General features: G+C 40.5%; 1 protein-coding gene across 5 annotated transcripts in view; it reads left to right on the forward strand.

Moving 5' to 3' along the window:
• Window positions 1-25,392, forward strand: part of ESRP1 (epithelial splicing regulatory protein 1) — a 55,498-nt gene that overhangs the window by 12,615 nt on the left and 17,491 nt on the right. For 4 of the 5 annotated variants that reach the window (XM_038579785.1, XM_038579784.1, XM_038579786.1 and 1 more), the window contains exons 5-13: window positions 4,695-4,793; window positions 4,932-4,986; window positions 6,393-6,503; window positions 6,622-6,754; window positions 6,845-6,887; window positions 9,683-9,984; window positions 13,201-13,419; window positions 15,531-15,729; window positions 19,677-19,845. In XM_038579785.1, coding sequence (XP_038435713.1) covers window positions 4,695-4,793; window positions 4,932-4,986; window positions 6,393-6,503; window positions 6,622-6,754; window positions 6,845-6,887; window positions 9,683-9,984; window positions 13,201-13,419; window positions 15,531-15,729; window positions 19,677-19,845 — 1,330 coding nt within the window. The remainder of the gene's footprint in view (window positions 1-4,694; window positions 4,794-4,931; window positions 4,987-6,392; window positions 6,504-6,621; window positions 6,755-6,844; window positions 6,888-9,682; window positions 9,985-13,200; window positions 13,420-15,530; window positions 15,730-19,676; window positions 19,846-25,392) is intronic. The other variant, XM_038579783.1, reaches the window with a different exon arrangement.

Consider the following 25,392-nt stretch of genomic DNA (forward strand, 5'->3'; position numbering starts at 1 on the left):
GGGTTTGGGCATGCAGGAGGTTGGGTGACTTTTAAAAGTTGTCAGGAGCTTAGGGCTGCTGATCCCCGGTGTGTGATGTCTTGAAGGGAAACATGTTGGGACGTGTCATGTGGAACCAAGTTAGCCAAGTGTCTAGAACATATCCCTCCTTCAAAAGTGGAGTTCAGTAAATAATTCTTCGTCTACTAATCTATGTCTACGCAGACAGGATGCTTTATATTTTTACTTTCGTTCTTTTTCTTATTTATTTATTATTTATTTGTTTATTTATTTATTTATTTAAAAATTATTATTCATGAGAGACACACAGAGAGAGGCAGAGACCCAGGCAGAGGGAGATGCAGGCTCCAAGCAGGGAGCCCGACATGGGATTCGATCCCAGGACCCCAGGATCACATCCCGGGCCGAAGGTGGTGCTAAACCCCTGAGCCACCCAGGCTGCCCTCATTCTTTTTCCCTTGACTTTTATACACACCTTGAGAAGCACCGCTGCTTATCTTAGTGCGGGGACCTCCGTGCCCGTCGTCCTGTCAGAGCTGAACTGTGACCCCAGCTCTCTCCCCCACCAGCCAGGAGACTGGGCGAGTCCCGGAGCTTCTCTAAATCCTAGTGTCTTCATCCTTTTGGTTTTACCAGCGTTTACCTGGTAGGGCTATTGGGAAAATCAGGGGAAACAGCCAGTGTTTGGCATGAAATGGTGTTTAATGCCATCCGTTTAGGTCCATAAACTCAGACCTGCTAGATGCTGTGGTTGTCGATAGAGATCCGAGGAAGATGGGACCTGCGCTTAGGAGACCTGTAGCCCTGTTGAGGAGACAGTAGGATTTTATAGGAATAGTAATATCTAGTCAGCTCTTAAATGGATGGTTGCGGCCCAGCACAGTTAGAGAAAGTATCGGTGCTGGGTGGCAGTTACCTAAGGACCCCACTGGTTTTAGGGGATTAGGAAGATTCGGGGGCTTCGTGGAGGGATCACCTGAGCAAAGGTGAGGAAGGCGAGATGCCTCTTAGTTATAGAGAAGAGGAACCAGTGGTTGGAGTGAGATATCCTCTCCTACCCCTATTCCCTCAAAGCTTAATTTCCCTCCAATATTCTGTTTGGGGACAAAATGTTGTGATGCCGTAAACATTCCTGTGGCATTCTCTGGTTTGGGCCAGCTGCAAGCAATTCCTTTGGTCTGAGGTCAGCAAACTTTCAGTAAAGGTCTAGGTGGTCAAGAGTTTCGATTTTTGTAGACTGCATGTGGTCTCTGCTCATAGTCTTCTTTTTTTCTATCCTTTAGCCATGTAAAATCCACTCTTTTTCTGGGCTTCACAAAAAAACAGGCTGAGGACCACGGGTTGACTTTTGTGTTTTTTCTTTCATTTCCAAAGGTAGAGAGGGTGTCTGTGTGTGTGTGTGTGTGTGTGTGTGTGTGTGCACGCACGCGTACTGACAGGGGCTTTGAGAAAGCACTTTACTGGGTTTGTAGGTGGTGTTTCTTTGGCAAATTTTCTTGAAAATCTGTTCAGTAATGGTCTCCTATATAAGAGCTTTCTCTGATCAGTATATAGTAAGGGGTGAAGCTGGAACAACTGGGAACTGTTTGCCTCTACTAATGATTTTCAACCTGGGGTGATTTTTGCCCATTCGGAGACATTTGGCTATGCCTGGAGATCCTTTTAGTCAGAACTGGGGTGGATAGAGACCAGCATGCTAGTAAAAATCCTATAATACACAAGACCCATCCCCACCCCCCCACACACATACCCCAACAAAGAATTATCTGGTCTATGTGGCAGTAGTGCCAAGGTTGAAACAAATAGTGATTTATTCAATGGGATTGGTCTCCGTTTTTTGGATATTTTTCTCTTGACTCCGTTTTGTAGCCCCTGACAAGGCTAAAGGCATTATTAGAATCACAGCGTTCCCAAGGACTGTTTGGTGGCAGTGTTTGTGTGATAAACTATGGTTACTCACAGCTAATCCTTCCTAGTTCCATACAGACTCTTTTTTTTTTTTTTTTTAAGATTTTATTCATTTATTCACGATAGAGGCAGAGACACAGGCAGAGGAAGAAGCAGGCTCCATGCCGGGAGCCCGACGTGGGACTCGATCCCGGGACTCCAGGATCGCGCCCTGGGCCAAAGGCAGGCGCTAAACCGCTGAGCCACCCAGGGATCCCCTCCATAAAGACTCTTTTTTTTTTTTTCCCCCATAAAAACTCTTTTTTTTTTTTTTTTAATTTTTATTTATTTATGAGAGTCACACACACACACAGAGAGAGAGGCAGAGACACAGGCAGAGGGAGAAGCAGGCTCCATGCACCGGGAGCCCGATGTGGGATTCGATCCCGGTCTCCAGGATCGCGCTCTGGGCCAAAGGCAGGCGCTAAACTGCTGCGCCACCCAGGGATCCCCCCATAAAGACTCTTAAAGCGCTCCCACCCCCACACCTGCCTCCCCAGAACATTTAGGGCAGTTGTCTCCCCAAAATATCTTTATCATTTGGCTCTTGTTTCTCTGTCCTGTCATCATATTCCTTGAAAACAGCACTGGATTAATACTCTATTGTGTACCTTCTGTGGATAATCATTTCATCCTTTTTTTTTTTAATTTTTAAGATTTTTATTTTTAAGTAATCTCTATGCCCACTGTGGGACTTGAACGTACAACCCTGAGCTCAGGAGTCACAATGCTCTACCAAATGGGCCAGCAGTGCCCCCAACCCCACCCCGTAATCATTTTAATGACCCAACCCATGCTCCTTGCTCTGTTGCTTGAGCATCTCTTGGGGTGGTTTTTCGAATCCCTTAGCGGGCAGCGAATTTATTTCATCACTAGATGATGTAAAGGGTGGGATTTCGGGGGGTAGGGAAATGCAGAAATTATCTACCAAGTCAGCTTGATTGTTATCCTGTGAGTATACAAATAAGACATCTGGTGAATTACCCCTCAGAGTATGATTGTCATGGGTTATGAAAGTTGGCCACCCAAGGGTTCTAGGAAGAGGGGGAGGACATCACTTTTTATAATGCCTGCTTTGTGCCCTGGGCTTGTTTTATCTCATGTAATCTTCACAAAAATGCCCAGGGAGGTAAAGATTATCACAGCTTTGGCCTCTCAGATAAGCTGAAGTTTAGTGGGGTTCAGTAATTTGCCAAGGAACTTATGGCAGTATTTCTACCTGTGGCGTGTTGAACTGCAGAGAAGTGTAGCTGGATGAGGGACAACCCAAAGTGAATTTGCCCAGTGCAGTGGGAAAACAATGTCTCCTTAGTGAAGCAAGAGGCGGGGTGAAGGGTGTGTAGGGATGAAATGGAAAGGGATATTGCTCATTGAGTTAACTCTTCAGATGTTGGCTATAATGCTTGGTGGAAGGGAGCTCTCTGAACTGTCTTAACCTTGTGTCCTCTTTGATTGCGGGGAAGTAGTACTTTGATGTCTGTCTTCATTTTTTACCCTTATAAAACATCAGTTAGAAACTAAAATAAAGAAAAAAAAAACTAAAGGCAAACATTCTAATAACCACCTCCCCAGGTAACTCTTCCTTTTAAACTTGAGAAAAAAAAAGGAGAAAAAAAAAAAAAAAAACTTCGAGAAAAGACAACGCCCCAGAGTGTTACCTGTTGTATGGATTGTACTACATTACGAAATTTCTGCAAATTTACACACAATGCAGAGTGTGACTATAGTATCAAAACTTAAAAATAAGAAAATTAAACATTTAAATAACCGTTAGCTTCTTCATAAAAATACGTGCTTATTTTAGAGAGGTTGGAAGTTAATAAAGCTTGCTGGAAATCGCTTCTGGTCTCCCCCTTCAGCTTCTTAAAAGCCTGCTTTCTGGCTTCCCCAAAACATGTATTCACTTGATCGAATCCCACGTTGGCCATTGTTAGCTCTGAGTGTTTAAATTGTTTCTACGAATTCAAGCATTCGCTGCCATCTAAGAGGACTATCCTATACGGCTCTAAAAGTCTTCCAGTAGGGAAGTTCTCAGTAAGAGTGGCATTCCAGAAATGGTGTCCTCAGTAATCTGAAGTGTTTTTTTTTCGAACAGCCTAAAAAAGCCATTTGATACCTCGTGGTCTTGACCATATAACCATGTCTTTAAGTCCACATGTTCATTGCTTTGCATATGCTATAAAGATAACAGGGGCATGGGAATTTACTGCTCTGGTGTATACTTCATGGTTCGACACTACGTGAAAGTGCTTAGTATTCATGCATTTGCTACTACTCAATTATAGAAATTTTATTTATTCTTAAAGATTTTATTTATTCAAAAAAAAAAAAAGAAAAAAAAAAAGATTTTATTTATTCATGAGAGACACAGAGAAGCAGAGGGAGAAGCAGGCTCCATGCAGGGACTCGATCCCAGGACCCTGGGATGGCGACCTGAGCCAAAGGCAGATGCTCAACCCCTGAGCCAGGACCCAGGTGCCCCTCAATTAACAAATTTTACTACTGGAGGTGCCTCCGGACAGGATTGTTTTGGCCATTTTACTCTATATTTACCCAGGACAGTTGTTGGAGACTCTAGGAAGTGTGGGTGAGGTTCAGACTGACATGAAGCGGCTCTTCTGTGATTTCAAGTAATGCTCTGTCTTCGAGGCATTTTACTTGGCTTCTTGGCTCTGTGTGCGTTAACCCTTGGGTTGGAAACACTTCACTTTACTTCCTCGAGATGTTTCCTTAACTTGATATCCCAGGTTTAAATTTTGAGAAGAATAGTTTGGTCTCCCGGTATGGAGCCTCTCAAGTTGAAGATATGGGGAATATAATTTTAGCAATGATTTCAGAGCCTTATAGTAAGTATTGCTGTTGTAACAGCTGCAAACCCAGAATCCCCTCCTGCCGTGTTTTCCTCGTTGTATACCCTGGAAAGTCCTCCCACGGCTCTGTCTCCCCAGTAGCTAAAACGAGGACTTCTGTGTTCTCATTTTCAGATCACAGGTTTTCAGATCCGGAGAGAGTAAATTACAAATTTGAAAGTGGCACTTGGTAAGTACTAGAGCGGTAATCCATTTGAGCTTTTTGTTTTGTTCATGTTCATGTTCATCATGATATTTAGCTCCCTTTGTATTTCAGTAACTTCACTAAACCTTTCGGCTATCCGTTTTTTAAATATCAGGTTATTTTTATAAAAGAAGGTTGTATCTTAAAGTGAGCTTGGATGATAGGATTAAACTTAAAAATATCTGCATCCTTAGTCGCCATGACCCTTAGGTATCGTGTCGGTGCTTCGTATTTCAGCCTCTGAACTATTCATCCTCTCACAGGAAAACCTACAGAGGGAAAACCATAGGCTTTAAAAGTTCACGAGATTTTTACTGAGATAATTTAAAGTATGTTCTATCAGCCTGTACTTTAAAGCAAAGGAAATAACTGGCAAGAAGCATGAAACGGTGGTATCTCTTCGTGATCATAGGTAGACCTGTTTGCTTGTGAATCACTGCAGTGAATTCCTGAGATTGCCTGGTGCCCGAAGTGAACAAAAACTTCTGACGTCACTGCCCATAGAGAGACACTGGGGTCTATTTAGTTGGGGAGAAAGTGACTGATTTGGAAAGTGTCGTGGGATTACTGGAGATAGGAATATGGGAGGAACAGAGCACCAAAAGGTGTCAAAATGTAGACAAGGTAATTTGCAAACTGCTCACGGGTGTGGGAACTGGAACTCCGTGCGCTTCCCTAACCGCCCTGCTTGATAGGGGAGATGGTTCAGTGGCAGAGCTCTGACTGCATGCGCGGGTCCCTCATGCGGGTTAATTGCCAACTTTATGCAGATCTTAGGTTTTGCTGTCAAACTGGATTGAAACCCCCACCTGGTATGCTGGCTAGATCTGAGAATCGATTTAAACCTATCCTTGGTTCTAGGAACCTCCTGGCTATCGGGGTTTTGGGAGAACTCTGCTTCCTATCCGTTGAGCCTGGGTCCTTTTGAGTTTATGGCAAGCAAGCGGCAACTCAGCCAGTGATTTGTTAAGTGGGCTAGTTGTGTTAGACCTGCATAGGCAGTTGGCTTTCCTTCTTTCCTTTTTTTTTTTTTAAAGATTTTATCTATTTATTCATGAGAGACACAGACACATAGGCAGAAGGAGAAGCAGGCTCATGCGGGGAGCCCCATGTGGGATTCAGTCCGAGGACCCTGGGGTCACGACCTGAGCCGAAGGCAGATGCTTAACCACTGAGCCCCCTAGGTGTCCCAGCAGTTGGCTTTCTTTCTTTCCAAAGAATACTTTGAACTGTGCCCACATAATTTTGAGGTTATCAAATAAATCAGGCAGTCTTACAAGTCTGTCTGAATACCAAATAATACCTTCTGCATAACTAGGAAAATGGTAGCAGGGAATAGGTCAGAGGCTCTAGCGCTGATTAGGCAACCTGAAGTTCTGCTTTACCCACAGCAGCAAGATGGAACTTATTGATGACAACACCATAGTCCGGGCGCGAGGTCTACCATGGCAGTCTTCAGATCAAGATATTGCAAGATTCTTCAAAGGACTCAATATTGCCAAGTTGGTTTTCTTTAATCTCTACGTTACTTAGTAATCCCAAAGGGATAACGGGTGTCCTATCATTTTTTCCTCACTGTACTTCCCACCCCCCCACCCCCACTCTCTGTCCTTTTCAAAGGGGAGGTGCAGCACTTTGTCTGAATGCCCAGGGTCGAAGGAACGGAGAAGCTCTGGTGAGGTTTGTAAGCGAGGAACACAGGGACCTAGCATTGCAGAGGCACAAACATCACATGGGGACCCGGTACATTGAGGTATGTCCTTACAACTTGAGATCCTTGACATGTTGAGTATTCATGTTGGAAGGCTCAGAAACTGTATTTAATTTCCCTTTCTTTTCTTAGGTTTACAAAGCAACAGGTGAAGATTTTCTTAAAATTGCTGGTGGTGAGTGCTTTTTATATAATGTGGATATGAGAAGAATCTGAAATTTATTTATATACCAGAGTAGATAAATAGGGTCGTGAATAGTTTTTATCCCCTAAAGAAACCTAGGAATTGACTTTTTTTTTTTTTTTAAGTTGGAAGAAATGGCACATAGTACCAGTGAGTACAGTGTATACACTTGCCCTAAGGCTTCAGTCAGCCAACCATAGTTAACTGGCCATTAAAAATAGTACCGGGATCCCTGGGTGGCGCAGCGGTTTGGCACCTGCCTTTGGCCCGGGGCGCGATCCTGGAGACCCGGGAGCGATTCCTACATCGGGCTCCCAGTGCATGGAGCCTGCTTCTCCCTCTGCCTATGTCTCTGCCTCTCTCTCTCTCTCTGTGACTATCATAAATAAAAAAAATAAAAAAAAATAGTACCATTCAGGGATGCCTAGCTGGCTCAGTCAGTCGGTTGAGTGTGCAACTCTTCCTCTGGGTTGAGGGTTCGATCCCCAGGTTGGGTATAGAGATTACTTCAAAAAAAGAATAGTACCCTTCAGGTGTGCCTGGCTGGCTCAGTCAGTGGAGCATCTGTTTGACCCTCTTGATCTCTAGAGTTTGAGTTTGAGCCTGAGCCCCACACTGGGTGTAGAGATTGCTTAAAATCTTAAAGGGAGAGAGTAGTTTTTGAAAGAAATTAAATAGTCTGAAAGCTACTTTTATTTATTTATTTTTAAAGATTTTATTTATTTATTCATGAGAGACACAGAGAGGCAGAGACACAGACAGAGGGAGAAGCAGGCTCCCTGCAGGGAGCCCGATGTGGGACTTGATCCCGGGACCCGAGGTTATGCCCTGAGCCGAAGGCAAACGCTCAACCACTGAGTCCCCCCAGGCGGCCCTGAAAACTACTTTTAAACAGCCATACTAGAGTACCTGGAATTGTTGGATATGTGCTTGTAGGATTTTTTTCCTCCCGCTTCCAGAACTCCTCAATGGCCAGAACACAGTAGTTTTCTGGCTCTGATATATTTGTGAGTACGTAGTGTTTGCAATAACGACATCAGAAAAGAAGTGGAACAGATACTATCTTTATCTCATTAAGTGATTTGTTACTTTAAAATCTGTAACGGATGCATAAAAAATGTTGATATGGTTTGACAGATTTTTTTTCTATACATAAAACTATCTTGTAAGTTTCTAGTTCTCTGTTTATATAGCTTTATAACTTTCTCCTTTTAGTATATTATGAATATTTTCCCACATAACTAAATTTTCTTAAGTGTTAATATACAGTATTATGTACCATACTTTTTAAAAATACCCTGGTGGACATTTATAGCTCGTTTCCAATTTTTCCCCATAAAGATGTTGCAGTGAATATTTTTGTATCTCTGTATATGTCACTCATTAGGATAATTCTCTAACCTTAGGATAGCTAAATCCAAGAATGTAGGTAGACCTTTTAAGAGGCTTTTGAAAATATACTATTGCCAAATATATACTAGAGTGACTTTCACTTAAATATGGAGAATGTGTGTATCTCAGGGATATATAGCCCTGGTTAAAATCCTTGGAACTGTGAATTCGTAGCAAAAATCTCTCATTTGCACAATTTGCTGGTTTATTTCTGTTCTGACAATTCTTTAGATCTACAAAGACTTCCAAATTCAGGGCTTCAGGTTTGATAGTGTTTCCAAAACCCCAAAGTGATGTTTGATACTGGTTGGGAATTGAGATATATTGGGAGTTGCATGAGGTTCCATGATAGACAGCAAAGTTAACTCCTACATTAATACCTGAGAGTTCATGGTATGTGGGTAGTATGAGAGTCTGCTCTTTTTATTTTTTAAAGATTTTATCCATTTGGGGGAGAGAGCACGCACATGGAAACAAATGGGGACAGGGAGGCAGGCTGAGAGAGAGAAACAGACTCACCAAGCAAGGAGACAGATGTGGGGCTTGATCCCAGGACCCCAAGATCACGACGCTTAGCTGACTGAACCATCCAGGGGCCCAGAGACTTTCCTCTTAAAGGAAAATGTTAATGGGACATCTGGATGGCTCAGTAGGTAGAGCATGCAACTCTTGATCTAGGGGTGATGAGTTCAAGCCCCATGTTAGTGGTGGAGCCTACTTTAAAAAAAAAAAAAAAATGTTATGTGTACACAAGCTTGAAGGATGTGCCTCTGAATATTTGCTACCTGGCAGTACTGTACAAGATGCTTTATGAGAGGCAGGATGTTGATAAATCTTGAAACTGGCTGCTGTGCATGTTCATCATACTCCCTTTTACTTGAGTAGGTTTGAACTTTTCTTAATAAAAAGAAATCAGGAAAATAATAACAAAATCACCAAAGTGCTTTATGTGTAGTAACTTATTTAATTATCATAATCTATGAGGTAGATGATTTTACCCCCATTTTACAGATGAGGACACTAAAACATAGAGGTTAAACTAAAGTCCTAGCCTAGTACATGGCAAAGTCAAGATTGGGCCCGGGCTCCTTGACCTGTGCTCTTACCTAGCATGATGATTTCCTCTCCACGAGAAGAATACAGTGGTTTTCCATGATTTAATTGTCTGGCCACCTTCCTAAGTTAAGAAGTGCTTTATGAAAATGGTAGGGGAATAGTTTCAAATTGTTGAGGAGAGAATTTGGTTTCCTGGGATGTTGTCATGAATTCAGTGGGAGTGGGAGCTTTAATTGTAAACTGCTCAAGACACTGCCAAGAATCTTGCCATTTTAAGTTTGGTAAAGTTGATGTCTTAACCATTTCTCCCCGTGCTTCCTGGTATTTGTGTTTCCTAGGTACATCTAATGAGGTAGCCCAGTTTCTCTCCAAGGAAAATCAAGTCATTGTCCGCATGCGGGGGCTCCCGTTCACGGCCACGGCAGATGAAGTGGTGGCCTTCTTCGGACAGCATTGCCCCATCACCGGGGGGAAGGAAGGCATCCTCTTTGTTACCTATCCAGACGGTAGGCCAACAGGGGATGCCTTTGTCCTCTTTGCCTGTGAAGAATATGCACAGAATGCATTGAGGAAGCATAAGGACTTGTTGGGTAAAAGATACATTGAACTCTTCAGGAGCACAGCAGCTGAAGTCCAGCAGGTTGGTTTTTAAGAGCATTTTGGTGGCTTTGTGTGATTATTCTATTTATTTCCAAGAACAATCCAACATTATTTATTGTGTTAAAACTTGAAAAATACAGAAAGTACAGGTGCATTTTTTAAAAAGAATTTCATTCTGTAATTAAAAGATAACCACTGTAATTTTCTATACACACAGAAAAAAATGCATGTGTTTTTATATAATTAGAATATTGCTGTAATACACTCTATATTCTTTTTAAAAACTACATATCTTGCAAGTTTACCCATGGCTAAAAAAAATTCATTTTTAATGTTATGTACATAATTTATTTAGAAATTCTGTTGTACATTTAGGTTGGCTTCTTTTTCCCCCATCTATAAGGAATTTCTAGATACACATGTTCATAAAACTCTCAATTTCTGATTCCTTAGAACTGGATGGGATGAGCTCTCTCTCTTTTTTTTTTAAGATGTTTATTTATTATGAGAGACAGAGAGGCAGAGACACAGGCAGAGGGAGAAGCAGGCTCCATGCAGGGAGCCTGATGTGGGACTCGATCCCGGGACTCTGGGATCACACCCTGAGCCAGCAGGCAGACACTTAACTGCTGAGCCACCCAGGCGTCCCTGGATGAGCTCTTAAGGTTTTTTTGTGTGTGCGTGTGTGTGTTTTAAGATTTTATTTTTTCATAAGAGACAGAGAGAGGCAGAGACCTAGGCAGAGTGACAAGCAGGCTCCCTGCAGGGGCCCCGATGTGTGACTCGATCCCGGGATCACGACCTGGGCCAAATGCAGATGCTCAACCACTGAGCCACCCAGGCATCTCAGGGTCTTTAATATTTTACCAAATTTATTTCCCAAAGGCTTGATCAGTTCCATACTGCTAATGATAGGTAATAATAGGACAAAAGGGTGTTTTACACTTTCAGAATTTAGAAATGTTTTTGAGGCACAGATGGGACAGTCAGTTGCCCAAAATGATCCAGGAAGGAAGCTACCTGTGGAGCTTCAAGCTTTTTGGCTATTCTTCTTGACTTCCCAGCTGAAGGGGCTTTAAGGGTCTTCGTTTTTCTTGTGTATCTGAGATTACGCAGACTGTTTCGTGTGTGGCTCTTCCAACTTATTCCACTTGGGTCCCCTAATAGAACAGAGCAACTTTAGTGATACATTTCAGCTTTTATTTTTACAAGCAGTTAGAATACTGACTCTACTATTATTTCTTTGAGTTCATAGAATGACTTTGTCTAGCTTCTTTCTGCAAAGCCCATCGTGTATTGTGACTTGAAATAATTGCCCAGAGTTGAAAAGAACTTCCCACCTGCTAGGATACCGACATGATCTTTATACCTGTAACAAACGCAGGTGACATTTTAAGCTAGTTCTGCATCCATCCTCATGTACTCGTGTTCTTGAACCCTAAACTGTGAACATACTTAAAAATTTAAACGATTCTGTACCTTGTTGAAAATAAGTATCATAAATTCAGAATTTCTAAAATATGCTACATATGCTCGAGGCTTGTAACACTAGACACATCAGTCCAAATTAGTGGAGGGGAAAATGAGATTTATTTTTTTTAATTTTTTTTATTTTTTATTTTTATTTCTTTGGAAAATGAGATTTTTTAATCTTTAATTGGGGGATCCCTGGGTGGCTCAGCAGTTTGGCACCTGCCTTCGGCCTAGAGCGTGATCCTGGAATCCCAGGATCGAGTCCCACGTCGGGCTCTTTGCATAGAACTTGCTTCTCCCTCTGCCTTTGTCTCTGCTTCTCTCTCTCTCTCTCTGGGTCTCTCATGAATAAATAAAATCTTTTCTAAAAAAATCTTTAATTGGAAGAATAGTTTTATGGAAATCTTGGCCTAGAATAGACTCCTCCAGGGTCTTGGCCACTGTATATTGTATTGGTTTGGGTGTAGAGTACGCTACCAGAATATGACTTTACCATAATGCAGTTTGGGTGATAGATGAGCTTTGTCTCCAGCCCCCATCCTACTGATTTATGTAAGGAATGCTGAAGTCCTCATATGCTCTGCACTGTCATCATTTCATTACTAATAATCATTTCGTTCAAGAACTACTTGCTCACCTCCTATTTGGCAGGTATCAGAAGGTGCTTGACCATTTCGTGTGCTGAGTTTGTCTACAACCACATGTATTTTCTATTCGTGCTTATCCTATAACATTTGTGCTGGGTCTTGATTATTTGTATAGTTTTTAAAAATTCTTGCTGTCTCTGAAGTTTCTTTGGCTGTGGTGTATTTGTCTTTTGATTTCTGTAACCTCTTAACTTTGATAGCAACTGGACAGGGTTGGAGTGGGGAATTAGGGCAATTTGGGGGGAGGGTTTTGAGTCTACATTTTCACTTTACGGGAGGATTAAGGCTATAGTAGTAAATTCGAGAAACCTAGTGATGTCACACACGCTGTTTGCACAAGTATCTCCTACTATTATAAACTAGTAGGCATGTTCCAAACTAAGGCAGAAGGAGACCAGAACCCTATAACAGAGTGTTGCTTGGGGAATAATCCTTTCTCCTAAATGTAGCAAACCTCTCATTCATTTTCAAGATAGCCAAATTCCATGACTTTAGAAGATAGTCAAGATGTTTTGTCTTGCACTGTCTCAAATTCACATCAAAACTGGTTATTTTTGAATTTTTTTCATTTTACATTACCAGCCATTGTCTTGAATTTGTTTTATACGATGTATATATTCATATACATAAATACTTGTTTATATGTATAAACCCTTGCTTGGGTTTGGAGGCGGGATGTGATAACAATATTAAGGGGAAGGCTATGCTTAGTGAAACGAAATCTAAGAGATGGCTACAGGAGTCCACATTTAACAGTATGTTCAGGTTTTTATAAAAGCAGCGTACTTTTTAGGATATTTGTCCCAAGACAGTGATGTCCTTGTCCAGTAGACAAGCACTTAATCTAAGCACGTTGTATTGCATATGGCATGTGCCTCAGCATGCATTTGACGAAAGCCTGGGTATCCTGCTTCCCCAGCTGAAAAGTATGAAGCTTTTTCTGCATAAGTGCTTCTCAAACTTTAATATGCCTACAAATTACCTGGGGATCCCGTTAAAATGCAGGTTCACGTTCACTAGGTCTGGAGTAGAGCTGAGATGATGCGTTTCTCGCGAGCCCCACAGTGCTGCTGTGGTTTGCAGACCACATTGGAGGAGCAAGGCTCTAAATCCCCTGTCTTTTGCTTTGAGTACAGGTGCTGAACCGATTCTCTTCGGCCCCTCTTATTCCACTTCCAACCCCCCCCATTATTCCAGTACTACCTCAGCAATTTGTGCCCCCTACGAATGTTAGAGACTGTATACGCCTTCGCGGTCTTCCCTATGCGGCCACCATTGAAGACATCCTAGACTTCCTGGGGGAGTTTTCTACGGATATTCGAACGCATGGGGTGCACATGGTATTGAATCACCAGGTAAGAAGTAACTTAAAGCCCATTTGCTTATTCTTAGGATCAGGCTCTCTTTCAGTTCAAAAAAAAAAGAAAAAAAAAGTACAAGCGTTCATCAGCTGTCTAGTGAGTCTTTAAGGAGAGCTTTAAGTGTAGATGCAGGAGGTCTTTAAGATAAAGTCCAGAAAGAATGCTGTCTTTGGTATGGTGATTTAAATTCAGCTCTGATTCCATCATTTATATCCATCAAACTATTAGTAGTCTCAGGAAGGATGCAAATAATATTCTCTGTCTAATATAACATTTTACTGTTGCAACTACTAAGCTTTGTTTGCTGTTGTAGCATGAAAGCGATTGTTAGGCTATGTATAAACCAATGAGCATGTCTCTGTTCCAGAGTATTTTATCTATAGACTGTTTAGAAATTGTTTATTAAAAAACATTATTTTCTATATATGACATCAAATGACATTGAGTAGAGTGCGAACTTAGTAAAGATGTGTTGGAATGGTATGTGATCATAACAGGCGCTCAAATGTATTAATGAATTGTTGAAAAGCCTCCATCGAAGAATAACCAGATTCTTATAGTATGTGAGCATCTATTCGAAGCGTATTAAAAGTAGTTCCTGCCTTGGTGTCCCTTGATTTTTGGTTAAATAAAATTAATCCCATTAGTTGCTGAATAGTTAGTTGATCAGCATTGTGTGCTATCATAAGCAGGACAGAATTTTTTAAAAACCTGTAAACCGGGTGATTCTAATTAAAATTTTGGAAATCTTAAAAGCAAGGTTGCATTACTTTTTAAAAATATTTTCTGAACACTATGGGTTGAATATAGGTTTGTATTGGAAATACCAACGCTTTTTAAATTGCTAGTCTGAGTATGAGGAATCAGAAAACCTTCTGAGCCCCTGGCTTGGTTTCCCACACCGGCACATGCTCATTCTAACTCTTATGTCAATATTAAGCTATGCAACTTTTAATCTATATACCCTCTCAGCATGCTTCACTGGTGGGAGTCCTTTTGAATAAAACTTCCCTACAATTCAGCATCGCCAGGAAATTGTTTGGTTTCTCTTTGAGCACCATTTCTAATAACCTAGGGGTTATTATTGTTCTTTGATTAACCACAGTGGACATATTTGCCTCTTATTGACCCACGTGACGTATTGTGATTGCATTTGGGAGAAATGCTTCTTTAATGATGAGCTTTTAGCTGCCTTGAAGATGTTAGGTTTCCATCTTGGACTGGGTCTCCCTGGTATCCCTAATTTCCCTGGTATGGTAACTCTTATGGTAACTTGCATGGTTATAATTTGCACTAAATAGTCCCTTAGAGACTTTTAAAGAAATCCTTAGAAAAAAGAAAATCTTAAAAGCTGATCCTGTCTTTTTCTCCCCCATAAAATTTCCATGTTAAAGAAAAACCAAGGTGTTCTGGTTCTGTGAAACAGAAATTGACCAGCTTGGTTTTAAATAGGCTTTTTAGCAAGCTATTAGTAATCGAGGAAATACCTATAAACACCTGTCCAAGGTTTAAGGTGGAGCTGAGAGAAGGACTCCTAAGCAAGGCGATGATACAGCTTTCCTCCACCCTCAATGTGCCTTTAGTTCCCATTTCCTTATCCCCACATCCTATGGAGATGGGAGATGTTGCAGGGCAACGACGGACATCTGAGAGCCAAAACAGAACACTGGCTTATTTGGCTTCACGTAGGAGCATACCTAAAGCTCTTCTACTGGTTCTGTTCCTAGCTTTTCTCTGTCACATAAGATTTAACAGGGTTTTCCAGAAAGGTGCAAAACCCAATATACGAGCCTAGACTTCGAAGCCTCAGTTATAAGGAGACCCTTTCAAAAAGCCCTGTACATCTGATACTAATTAGCAGAAGCGAGAAAGGATCATTTTCGACTGTGAGCTCTCAAAACTTTGTCCAAGGTTTTGTGGGCCATTCTGCTGATCAGGTGATAAAAATGCAAGTTAGATTTCAGTAGACAACACTTGTCACCCAGATTTTGTGGCTAAAATGTCTGTACTATGGGTGATTGTCACTTTGCATGTTTTATAAGCAACCATTTCCTTGTTGAAGGAGACAGTCTCCTTTTGTTTTTATTCTTCCCCCACACGCTCAGGGCCGCCCATCAGGAGATGCCTTTATCCAGATGAAGTCTGCGGACAGAGCATTTATGGCTGCACAGAAGTGTCATAAAAAAACCATGAAGGACAGATATGTTGAAGTCTTTCAGTGTTCAGCTGAGGAGATGAACTTTGTGTTAATGGGGGGCACTTTAAATCGAAATGGCTTATCCCCACCGCCATGTAAGTTACCATGTAAGTTTTTCTTGGGTCTTGGCGCTATTCTACGCTATATGCTGGTAGGTGCTTAAGCTGCTTTCATAACTTTCTGTGCCCCTGGTTCTTTCTAAGGCAGGTGAAGTGGTTACATAAGGCTTTCCCATCTGAAATCGGTAGTATCTGGTAATCATTTAAGACCTTGGTTGTGGACACCCATAATTAGAGATGCTATGGAAACCTTCTTTCAAATTATATTCTTGCTTTTCCAGTGATAAGCACTTGATTTCTGAAGCTTAGTGTGCTCAAGATAAGCACTGACTCTGGGAGGCAACCTGGCTATGTAGATATTTTAATACGCATTTAAAGGTAAAATAAGTATGGCTGGATCCTCGTTCTTGTCTTTTTTTTTTTTTTTTTTTTTTGAAACTTTATATTTTGTTTTTTGAAGGGTGATTTGATGCCCGTTTTACATGTTCCATTTTTTGAGCATTAAGTATTTCTTTGGAAAGGACAATCTGGGGAACACTTCTCTTGGTCTCCAGGATATCTGGAATAAAAATACAAATACAAATGCGTAAATAAATTAGCCAAAGTTTCCATTGGATCGCAGGATCAGTGCTTAATTTCAAGGCATGCTCTTGCTCATTGGCATCTGGGTGCAAGCCATCTGAAATCCTGTTTGAGAGGAATAAGCCCTTTAGTCTGGTGACTATGTTATGAGGTTAGTGACTAAGGAATATTTGGGGATCTGACGTTAAGATTTGAATCTTTTTGACACAGTTTTCACTTTTGAATAAGACATACCTTGTTAGGAGCCATGCTGGGTATGTTTAAAGAATGTAGCACTTGGAATGTAGTCCAAAGATAATGGAGAAAGCCAACTGGATTATGTACTTGATCCCAATAAAATGGAGTGTGTTAGGACATTACTTTCTATACAGAGGGATCTATACCAATAAAACTATTTGATAAATTATTTTTCGTAGAACATTTGGTGGGGCTTAATCCTTTTTTTTCCCCCTCGGACTTCCTAAATGCTAATACTCCATTCATCTGCTGCTTGCTGTTGGTGAATATCTCAGAGTTGATAACTGATGAGCGTCAAGTTCTAAAAACTTATGATTGGGTTTAAGCGGTGTCTTAAAGTAATCTCAGTCCTATGTATTCTGTCCATAAAGCACTGATAATGTCAGTAACTTTTATGATTTCCTTTAGTGATAATCTTATCAAACATTGTGAGATAAGGGAATTTCTTCATGCTGTGTAACCCAAATTATTCTGCTATGGTATCCTTTTACTTCTCTCTCTCCCTGGTTGAAAACTGGTCATTACAGACTTTCTTCCTAAGACTTTCATTCTATTCCTCTTTCCCTTTCCTAAAGCCCTAAAGTAACATGAAAAAATTTAACATGCCTTTTTCCACATAAAAGTAGATTTTGATGTATTTTAATAATCTCCAAAAATGTTAACCAAAATTGACTACTTGCTATTTTAGTGAAAGAGTTTACTCATTAAAAAAAAAAAAAGTTGGAATTCCGACTGATACATGCTAATATCATGCCTGTTCTACTGGACTTTTTTTCCCTGCCATCTCCCTTAAGGTGATTTCCTATTTTTACAGCAACCAAAAAACTTAGAGAAATTGCATATGCTTTTTTAATCTACTCAAAACAACTAAAGAATTTAAAATAGTGATTGGTTAATCTGCACGAAGGAATTTCTTACTAAATCTGGGAAAGAAAAAAGAAAAATCTGGGAAAGAAATGCTCTTAAGGTTTTTTTAACTTTAATTTGTTTATTGACATTTTAACTTTTTCAAAAAGTTGACATTAGAAGGTAAATTCCACTTTTCTAATCGATGAATATACACATCTGATTCTCTTTTAGGAGTGTCATAGCTGTCCTTCCACTTGAGGAATATCCAAATCTGGGCAGCCTAATCTATTATCAAAAATTTCAACCTTTCTTTATATTGTCCTAACAAATTGCATAGTTTTGAAAGCGAGATAGGGGCATAGGCTTATAATTTTCTATATGACTTAGGTGCCCCCCATTTGTTTGCCCTTTTGTGGAGTTTTTAAGGTCAGGAATTATCATTTTAAATCTTTTTTACGTTAAGTATCGAGCATGCAGCACAGTTTTTAGTGAATTATGAAGGAGATACCTAAAGGTTGAATATGAGATCAATATGTTGGTCTTTGGTTTATGTACCCCGTACAGCAGACTCTCTTGATCCTCTCCATACACATGTAGAAACTCATAAGAAATGAAAAAGACGGGCAGCCCAGGTAGCTCAGCGGTTGAGCGCCTGCCTTCAGTCCAGGGTGTGATCCTGGAGACCCGGGATCGAGTCCCGCGTCGGGCTCCGTGCATGGAGCCTGCTTCTCCCTCTGCCTCTCTCTCTCTCTCTCTCTCTCATGAATAAATAAATAAAATCTTAAAAAATGAAAAAGACAATAGAGATTTTTCTGTGAAAAGTTATTCCTTGAGCCTCTGCTATTTGCAAAATGTATTAGATGGTTATAGGTTTAAAAATTAAAGACAAGAATTCCAAATTCAAGCAACCATTCAGTTATCTCTCCTGTTGAATGCAGATGGCCTGGATAGTTGTGTTCATTTCACATGTTAAAGCTACTAAGACTAAGCCATGACTAGTATCACTTAAAAGAGTTATGTGGCCTGGAAGATATTGAATAACTGGAAGATAATAGAATTTCATCCTTTCTGTTTTCTATTTAACCTGAGTCCACTTTTTATCAGCCGACCCTCGGCTTTGATTTCCTTCCAAATCAGGAAGATTTGGGTGTGTATTTTTTTAGTTATTTTTCAGGTTGGGTACTTTTTTTTTTTTTTAAAACCAGTCCAAAGATGTAGATTAGCTTCAAAGCCCATCTTCTGGGATTCATTTAGATGGAAATAATAATGCAGAGTTAATCTACTTTTAGGTCCGTTCACTCTGGCACCATCTATGCTTTGGCATAATGCATGGAATTCATGAAATCATTTTTATCCTAACTTTTTCATCTTACACTGTACTACAGAACAGATAACAGGACGAAAGAGAAGCATAGCTCTCAAAAAAGCAACAACAGCAGCCCAGCTTTTAGTTTGAAGTTACACTACGTGTCAGTCCTATGTTTCTTTCCTCAAAGGGTTAGATTGTGGTAACTGGCACTTAGGAGTAGGGAAAAAAAATCACATGTCATGAAATGGTTGAAAAGACTTTAAAATCCACTTGATAATCGTGTTTCCCAATTTCTAGGTCTATATAGGTTTTGAGATTATCTTTAGGTGTTAACTATACAATCAAAAGGAAGTTGCGTGGATGTTTTAGTCACATTTTGTGTGGAAGATCAGGATTCAGTGACTGAGTTGAAGACTCACCAGAAAATGACCAACATTAAAAAACTTTTTCAGGGTTCCTGGGTGTCTCAGGGTGTGACCCCAGGGTACTGGGATCAAGTCCCACATCATGCTCCCTGCAGGGAGCCTGCTTCTCCCTCTGCCTGTGCTTCTTCTTCTCTCTGTGTCGCTCATGAATAAATACGTAAAATCTTTAAGAAAAATTTTAATTCCATACTTTTAGAAATTTGAGAATTCACATGGTTCTAACAATTTCAAAAAAAGATTAAATATATACAAATTTTAAAAGTTGCTTGGGCTGACAAAGAACCTGTTAAAATGTTCATGTGAGAAATAAAATGTACGTCCGTATGGACCAGTGAGCTTCTGGATTTTTTTTTTTTTTTTTTTAAGATTTATTTGTTTTTCATGAAAGACCCAGAGAGAGGTGGAGGGAGAAGCAGGCTCCCTGGGGGAGCCGGATGCGGGACTCGATCCCAGGACCCCAGGATCACGCCCGCAGCCAAAGGCAGCCGCCCAACCCCTGAGCCGCCCGGGCCTCCCGAGCTTCTGGCTTTAATGCTAGCACGTGTGTCCGTTGTGACAAACATGTCTCAAAGTCTGTCTCTTTGCTTATCCAGGCCTGTCTCCTCCCTCCTACACATTTCCAGCCCCTGCAGCAGTCATTCCCACGGAAGCTGCCATTTACCAGCCCTCCGTGCTTCTGAACCCTCGGGCGCTGCAGCCCTCCACGGCCTACTACCCGGCGGGCACCCAGCTCTTCATGAACTACACCGCCTACTACCCCAGGTAAGGCCCAGGGCAGTGCGCGGAGGGACCGGAACAAAGGGCCCCTTTGAGCGCAGCGCCCGAGCTCACAAAAGAATATTGTCCGCCGCTGAAGGTGAGGATGGCAGCAGCAGCTCTGTCCCAGCTCTGACCGACAAGGCTGTTTCGAGACCCAAGAAGTTCATTTTTTAACCGTATATTGAGCAGGATCTTTCAGGTCACCTGCGACGTTCCTCTTTCCCTCCTCCCATCTTAGGGCCCTAAGTAAGTGGCACTGTCAGCACTGCAACACGTGGCACTGTGTCTCCTGTGAATGGATTATAAACCCAGAAAATCCTTCAGAGCAGTTCTGTTTTAAGTAGCATCAATTCAGATGTCAACCCGTAATAAAAACTGTTGTAAATTTTATAGGACTCCTATTAGTTCCCCCCCTAGATTAGTACGGGCCAGTCCGAGATGTGATTCTTCTGTACTTTCTTAGAATCAACAGATTTTTAATCTGATTCATTCTTCTTAGTTGTGCTCAATTTCTGGAAGGCAGCAGGTATGATGGAGAGAAAGCCATTGGTCTGGAAGTTGAGAGGCCGGAGATTAGTCTCAGCTCTTATTCTTTTTTTTTTTAAGATTTTTAATTTATTCATGAGAGACAATGAGAGAAAGGCAGAGACCCAGGCAGTGAGAGGAGCAGGCTCTCAGCTCTTATTCTAACTGGGGCAAGTCACTTAACCTTTCTGGTTCTTATAAAATGATGCGATTTGCCAAGTTTTTTAGAAGTCCCTTCCGGGTCTGCTTGCTTGTGATTCTAACTTGGATGTATAACGATCTCTCGTTCTCAAATTTTCTTTTCAAAAAAATCTGTTGAGCCAGTAACTGATTCATTATGAAAGTAAACTTTTATTTCATTTTATTAAGATTAAAAATTTATTAAGATAGTTTTTTATTTAAATAAAATTTTACACCTGCTCGAGTGATATTGCTCAGAATTTTAAAAATTTGGCCACCCCTTATTTTTCCTTCCCCAGCTATTTTGACATGTTTTGAGTACAGCCATAAATATATAAGCAAGATTTTTTGATAAGCCATCTGGAGGGAACCTATCTGATCCCCTAGTTGCTATGTCACATTGTAGTTTTCTTCGCTTTCCATCTAGTTTTCTGGAAGGGAACAGAAACTGTAGACTCTCAGCAGTGAAGCTTGTAGCCTCTGTTTGTTACTTTGTTGGGTATTTTTATTTATTTTTTTATTTTTTATTTTTTAAAAGATTTTATTTATTCATGAGAGACACACAGAGAGAGAGAGAGAGAGAGAGAGAGAGAGAGGCAGAGGGAGAAGCAGGCTCCATGCAGGGAGCCCGACGTGGGACTCGATCTCGGGTCTCCAGGATCACGCCCTGGGCCAAAGGTGGCGCTAAACCATGAGCCACCAGGGTTGCCCTGTTGGGTATTTTTAAAAGATTCATAAAGGCTATTACACATATTCTTTATTCCGTTGGGGAAGAATGACGAGAAGGCCATAATGATTGTCAGTTGGCCGCCTTGAAGGTTTGAAAAGGCTCAGAAGCATGAATGATTCCTCCTGGTTGTGTGCTGTGTGAGGCGCCTAGGCCAGGCCCAACCTGCCACCTTCTGTGGATCCTGTGACAATCACTTGCTAGTTAGTGGACTCTGGTTATGAGAAAGATCTTTGTCTACCTTTCTTGCACCCTCAGAATGTCAGGAGTCCAATGCATTGTTCCTTTGGGTGCCTGTGGCTGCTTTTCCACTCTAGGATACATTTGTAGGGTATCCAATTCCATCATTGCCTTGAAATCTGGACCCTATGAGAAGAAGGAGTCCCTTAGAAATAGCTGGTGTTCGTGGCAAGATGGGAACTTGAGTCTTGAATGGCAGCCCCAAAGGCAAGAGGAACTGATGTTTCTGGTGTAATAGCTCCTGTAATTTTGGGTCCGTGCCTATAGGTTGATTTTTTTTTTTTTCCTAGTAGTTTTAAAGTTTGTAAGATCTTCTTGGTTAATTGTAAGAGTATAGAAGTATAGTGAGTGAAAGTAGACTCCCATTTTATACAGCTCTAAGTCTAGAAGCAGTCCTGGTTTGGTTTCATTACTGATTTGGTGATATATGGACACACGTGTGTACTTCTAAATGAGCCATACGATACTTAGCATGTACTGCTTACGCGTCTTTTTTTTTCTTTCTTTCTTTTTTTTTTTTTAACTTGCCACTATGTCCTTGACATCTTCCCTAAGGAATGTTTATATATTTACCTCATTCTTATAACTTCCACATGATGTCACGAGGGTGAAAATACATCAGAATTTAACAATTCCTTTATTTTTAGACCTCTAATTAAAAAAAAAAATTCCCTATTAAAAAAAGCTCATATTGATCTTTAAATACTTTCATTTCTGTAAAATGAAAATTTTACAGAAATTAAGGGGAGGGAAAGGAGGGAGAGAGAGAAAGAAGCAAACTCACCACTGAGTGAGGAGCCTAGTGTGGCACTCAGCCTCACAACCCTGATCATGACCTTGAGCCTAAATCAAGAGTCGAATACTTAACCAATTGAGCCACCCAATGGCCCCAGAAATGAAATTTTTTTTTTCAGAAATGAAATTTTTAATTGAAGGTTGTGTGTATTAAATTTAAGTGTTTTTTTTTGTTTGTTTTTTTTTTTTAAGATTTTATCTATTCATGAGAGACAGAGAGAGAGAGAGAGAGGCAGAGACACAGGCGGAGGGAGAAGCAGGCTCCATGCAGGGAGCCCAATGTGGGACTCGATCCCCGGGACTCTGGGGTCATGCCCTGAGCTGAAGGCAGGTGCAGGGACCCCTAACTTAAATACTTTCACGTAACTCCTATATATTTCATTATTTTAATTGATGTTTCCCTAATTGTAGTGAAATTACCCACCCAAAGTGTTTAAACGTGAGAGTGTTCTGTTATTCTGCAAAATCTCGAATAATTTAAAAAACAAAATCCAGAAAACTCTAAGAATAATTCACGGTTTCATCAGAATTCCACTAATTTCTAACCTGCCACGACTAAAAGGTATTTGAGGCTATCAAAAAAAAAAAAAAAAAAGCTGGGATCCCTGGGTGGCTCAGCGGTTTAGCACCTGCCTTCAACCCAGGGCATGATCCTGGAATCCCGGGATCGAGTCCCACATCAGGCTTCCTGCACAGATCCTGCCTCCCTCTCTCTCTGCCTGTGTCTCTGCTTCTCTCTCTGTGTGTCTCTCATCAAATAAATAAAATATTAAAAAAAAAAGCTGTGTAAGTTTTCAGGTATATTTTGACCATATTCCCTCATGATGGGGAAGGTTTAAAAGCGTATCTGTGAGACTAAAAAAGTATATTAATCAGACTAGAATTTTTGTCTCTTTTTCAAATTCCCTCCTTTTTATGAAATATGTCCGTTTGACTTGAGGTTCATTCAGCATGTTCGTTACTTTAAGAGACTAATGCATTTTGCAGATTTTTAAAAAAGATTTTCCTTGAGGGACACCTGGGTGGCTCAGATGATTGAGCGTCTGCCTTCAGCTCGGGGTGTGATCCTGGGGTCCTGGGATCGAGCCCCGCATTGGGCTCCCTGCTTACGGGGGAGCCTGCTTTTCCCTCGCCGCTCTCCCCTTGTTTGAGCTCTGTCTCTCTTTGTGTCAAATAAATAAAATCTTAAAACTGGATTAGTTTTATTATGTTCCAGTTGTAAGATTTCTTTACATATTCTAGATGAGAAACCTTATGAGATGTGATTTACAAATACCTTTTCCCAGTCTGTGGGTTATCTTCATTTTCTTGAAGGCGTTCTTAAAAGCACAAAAGTTTTAAATTTTGATGACAACCAGTTTATTGATGTCTTTTTTCTCACAGTTTTGTTGTAATATATAACCAGAGGTTGTGGAGATTCACTACATATTCTTGTAAGAGTTTTGTAACTTTAGCTTCTATATTTAGGTATCTTATTCAGCTTGGATTAATTTTTTATATAATTTGAGGTAATAGTCTAAATTCATTCTTTTGTGCGTGGATATTACATTATTCTAGCACCATTTACTGGAAAGACAACAGGCATACCTTGTTTTATTGTGCTTTGTTTTATTGCACTTTGCAGATACTCCGGGTTTTGTTTGTTTGTTTGTTTTTTTGTTTTTAACAAATTGAAAGTTTTTGGCACCCTGTATCCAGTCTGTCAGCACCATTGTTTTCACAGCATTTGCTTACTTTCTCTGTCACATTTCAACAGGTTTTGAATTACTTCATGGTTTATTATTTTGTTATGATCGTCTGTGATCAGTAATTATATCTAGTGGAAAATTCAGGTGCTACTTAGCAGTTTTTAGCAGTAAAGTATTTTTAAGGTACATACACTGTTTTTTTAGACCTAATGCTATTGCACACTTCATAAATAACAATACAGTTTAAAAATATGTATGTTCCCTGGGAAACCAAAAGCTTCATTGGATTCACTTGTTTTGCAGTGGTCTGGAACCAAACTCACGACATCTCCAAGGTTTGCTTTCGTATTCTTTCCTCATCAGATTGTCTTAAAAACCTTGGCAAAACTCAAATGAACCACACATGACAAATGTAAGGGTTTATTTCTGGCTACTCAATTCCCTCTCATTGACCATTGCCTACCTTTATGGAAAGACCACTCCGTCTTGATTACTGTAGCTTTACAGTAACTTTTGAATTTAGCAAATGTAATTCCGGCGTTGTTCTTTTTCAAAAGAGGGTAGCTCTCCTGAGTCCTTTGCATTTCCATGTATGTCTTAGGTTCAGTTTTTTTGCTTCGTGTAAAAAACCACTTGGAATTTTGATAGCTATTAAATTGAATCTGTAGGTGATTTCAGACAATGTCATTTTAACAACATTAAGCCTCCTGTTTATGAACACGGGTTGTCTTTCCTTGTATTTAGATTCTTATTTTAAGCAATGTCTTTTAGTTTTCAGTGTGTAAGTCTAGCCATTCCTGAGTTATTTTTTCCTTTTTTTTTTTAATGCTATTGTGAATAGAATTGCTTGCTTGCTTTCTTTCTTTCTTTTTTTTTTTTTTTTTGAAGATTTTATTTATTCATGAGAGGCAGAGACACAGGCAGAGGGAGAAGCAGGCCCCATGTAGAGAGCCTGATGCGGGACTGGATCCCAGGACTCCAGGATCACACCCTGGGTTGAAGGCAGGCACCAAACCACTGAGCCACCCAGGGATCCCCTGGAATTGCTTGCTTTCTTTTTTTGGAATTGCTTTCTTAATGTCATATTTGTGTTTTCACTGTAGTGTGTAAAAATGAAATTGATCTAGTTTATCAATTTTTGTATCTTATAACCTTACTGAATTGGTTTTTTGGGTTTAGCTTTTTTTTTTAATTCTTGATTTTTTTTTTCTTGATTTTCTACATAGGAGCTTACTCTATGTCTTATCCCCCATTTATTTAAAAGATTTTATTTGAGAGAAAGAGTGAGTAAAAGAGAGGGCATGAGCAGGGGCAGATGAAGATGCAAAGCAGATTCCCCACTGAGCTGGGAACTTGATGCAGGGCTGGGTCCCAGAACCCGGAGATCATGACCTG

The sequence above is a fragment of the Canis lupus genome, chromosome 29 (genome assembly GCF_011100685.1).
Source record: "Canis lupus familiaris isolate Mischka breed German Shepherd chromosome 29, alternate assembly UU_Cfam_GSD_1.0, whole genome shotgun sequence".
In the NCBI taxonomy this organism is placed as follows: domain Eukaryota; kingdom Metazoa; phylum Chordata; class Mammalia; order Carnivora; family Canidae; genus Canis; species Canis lupus.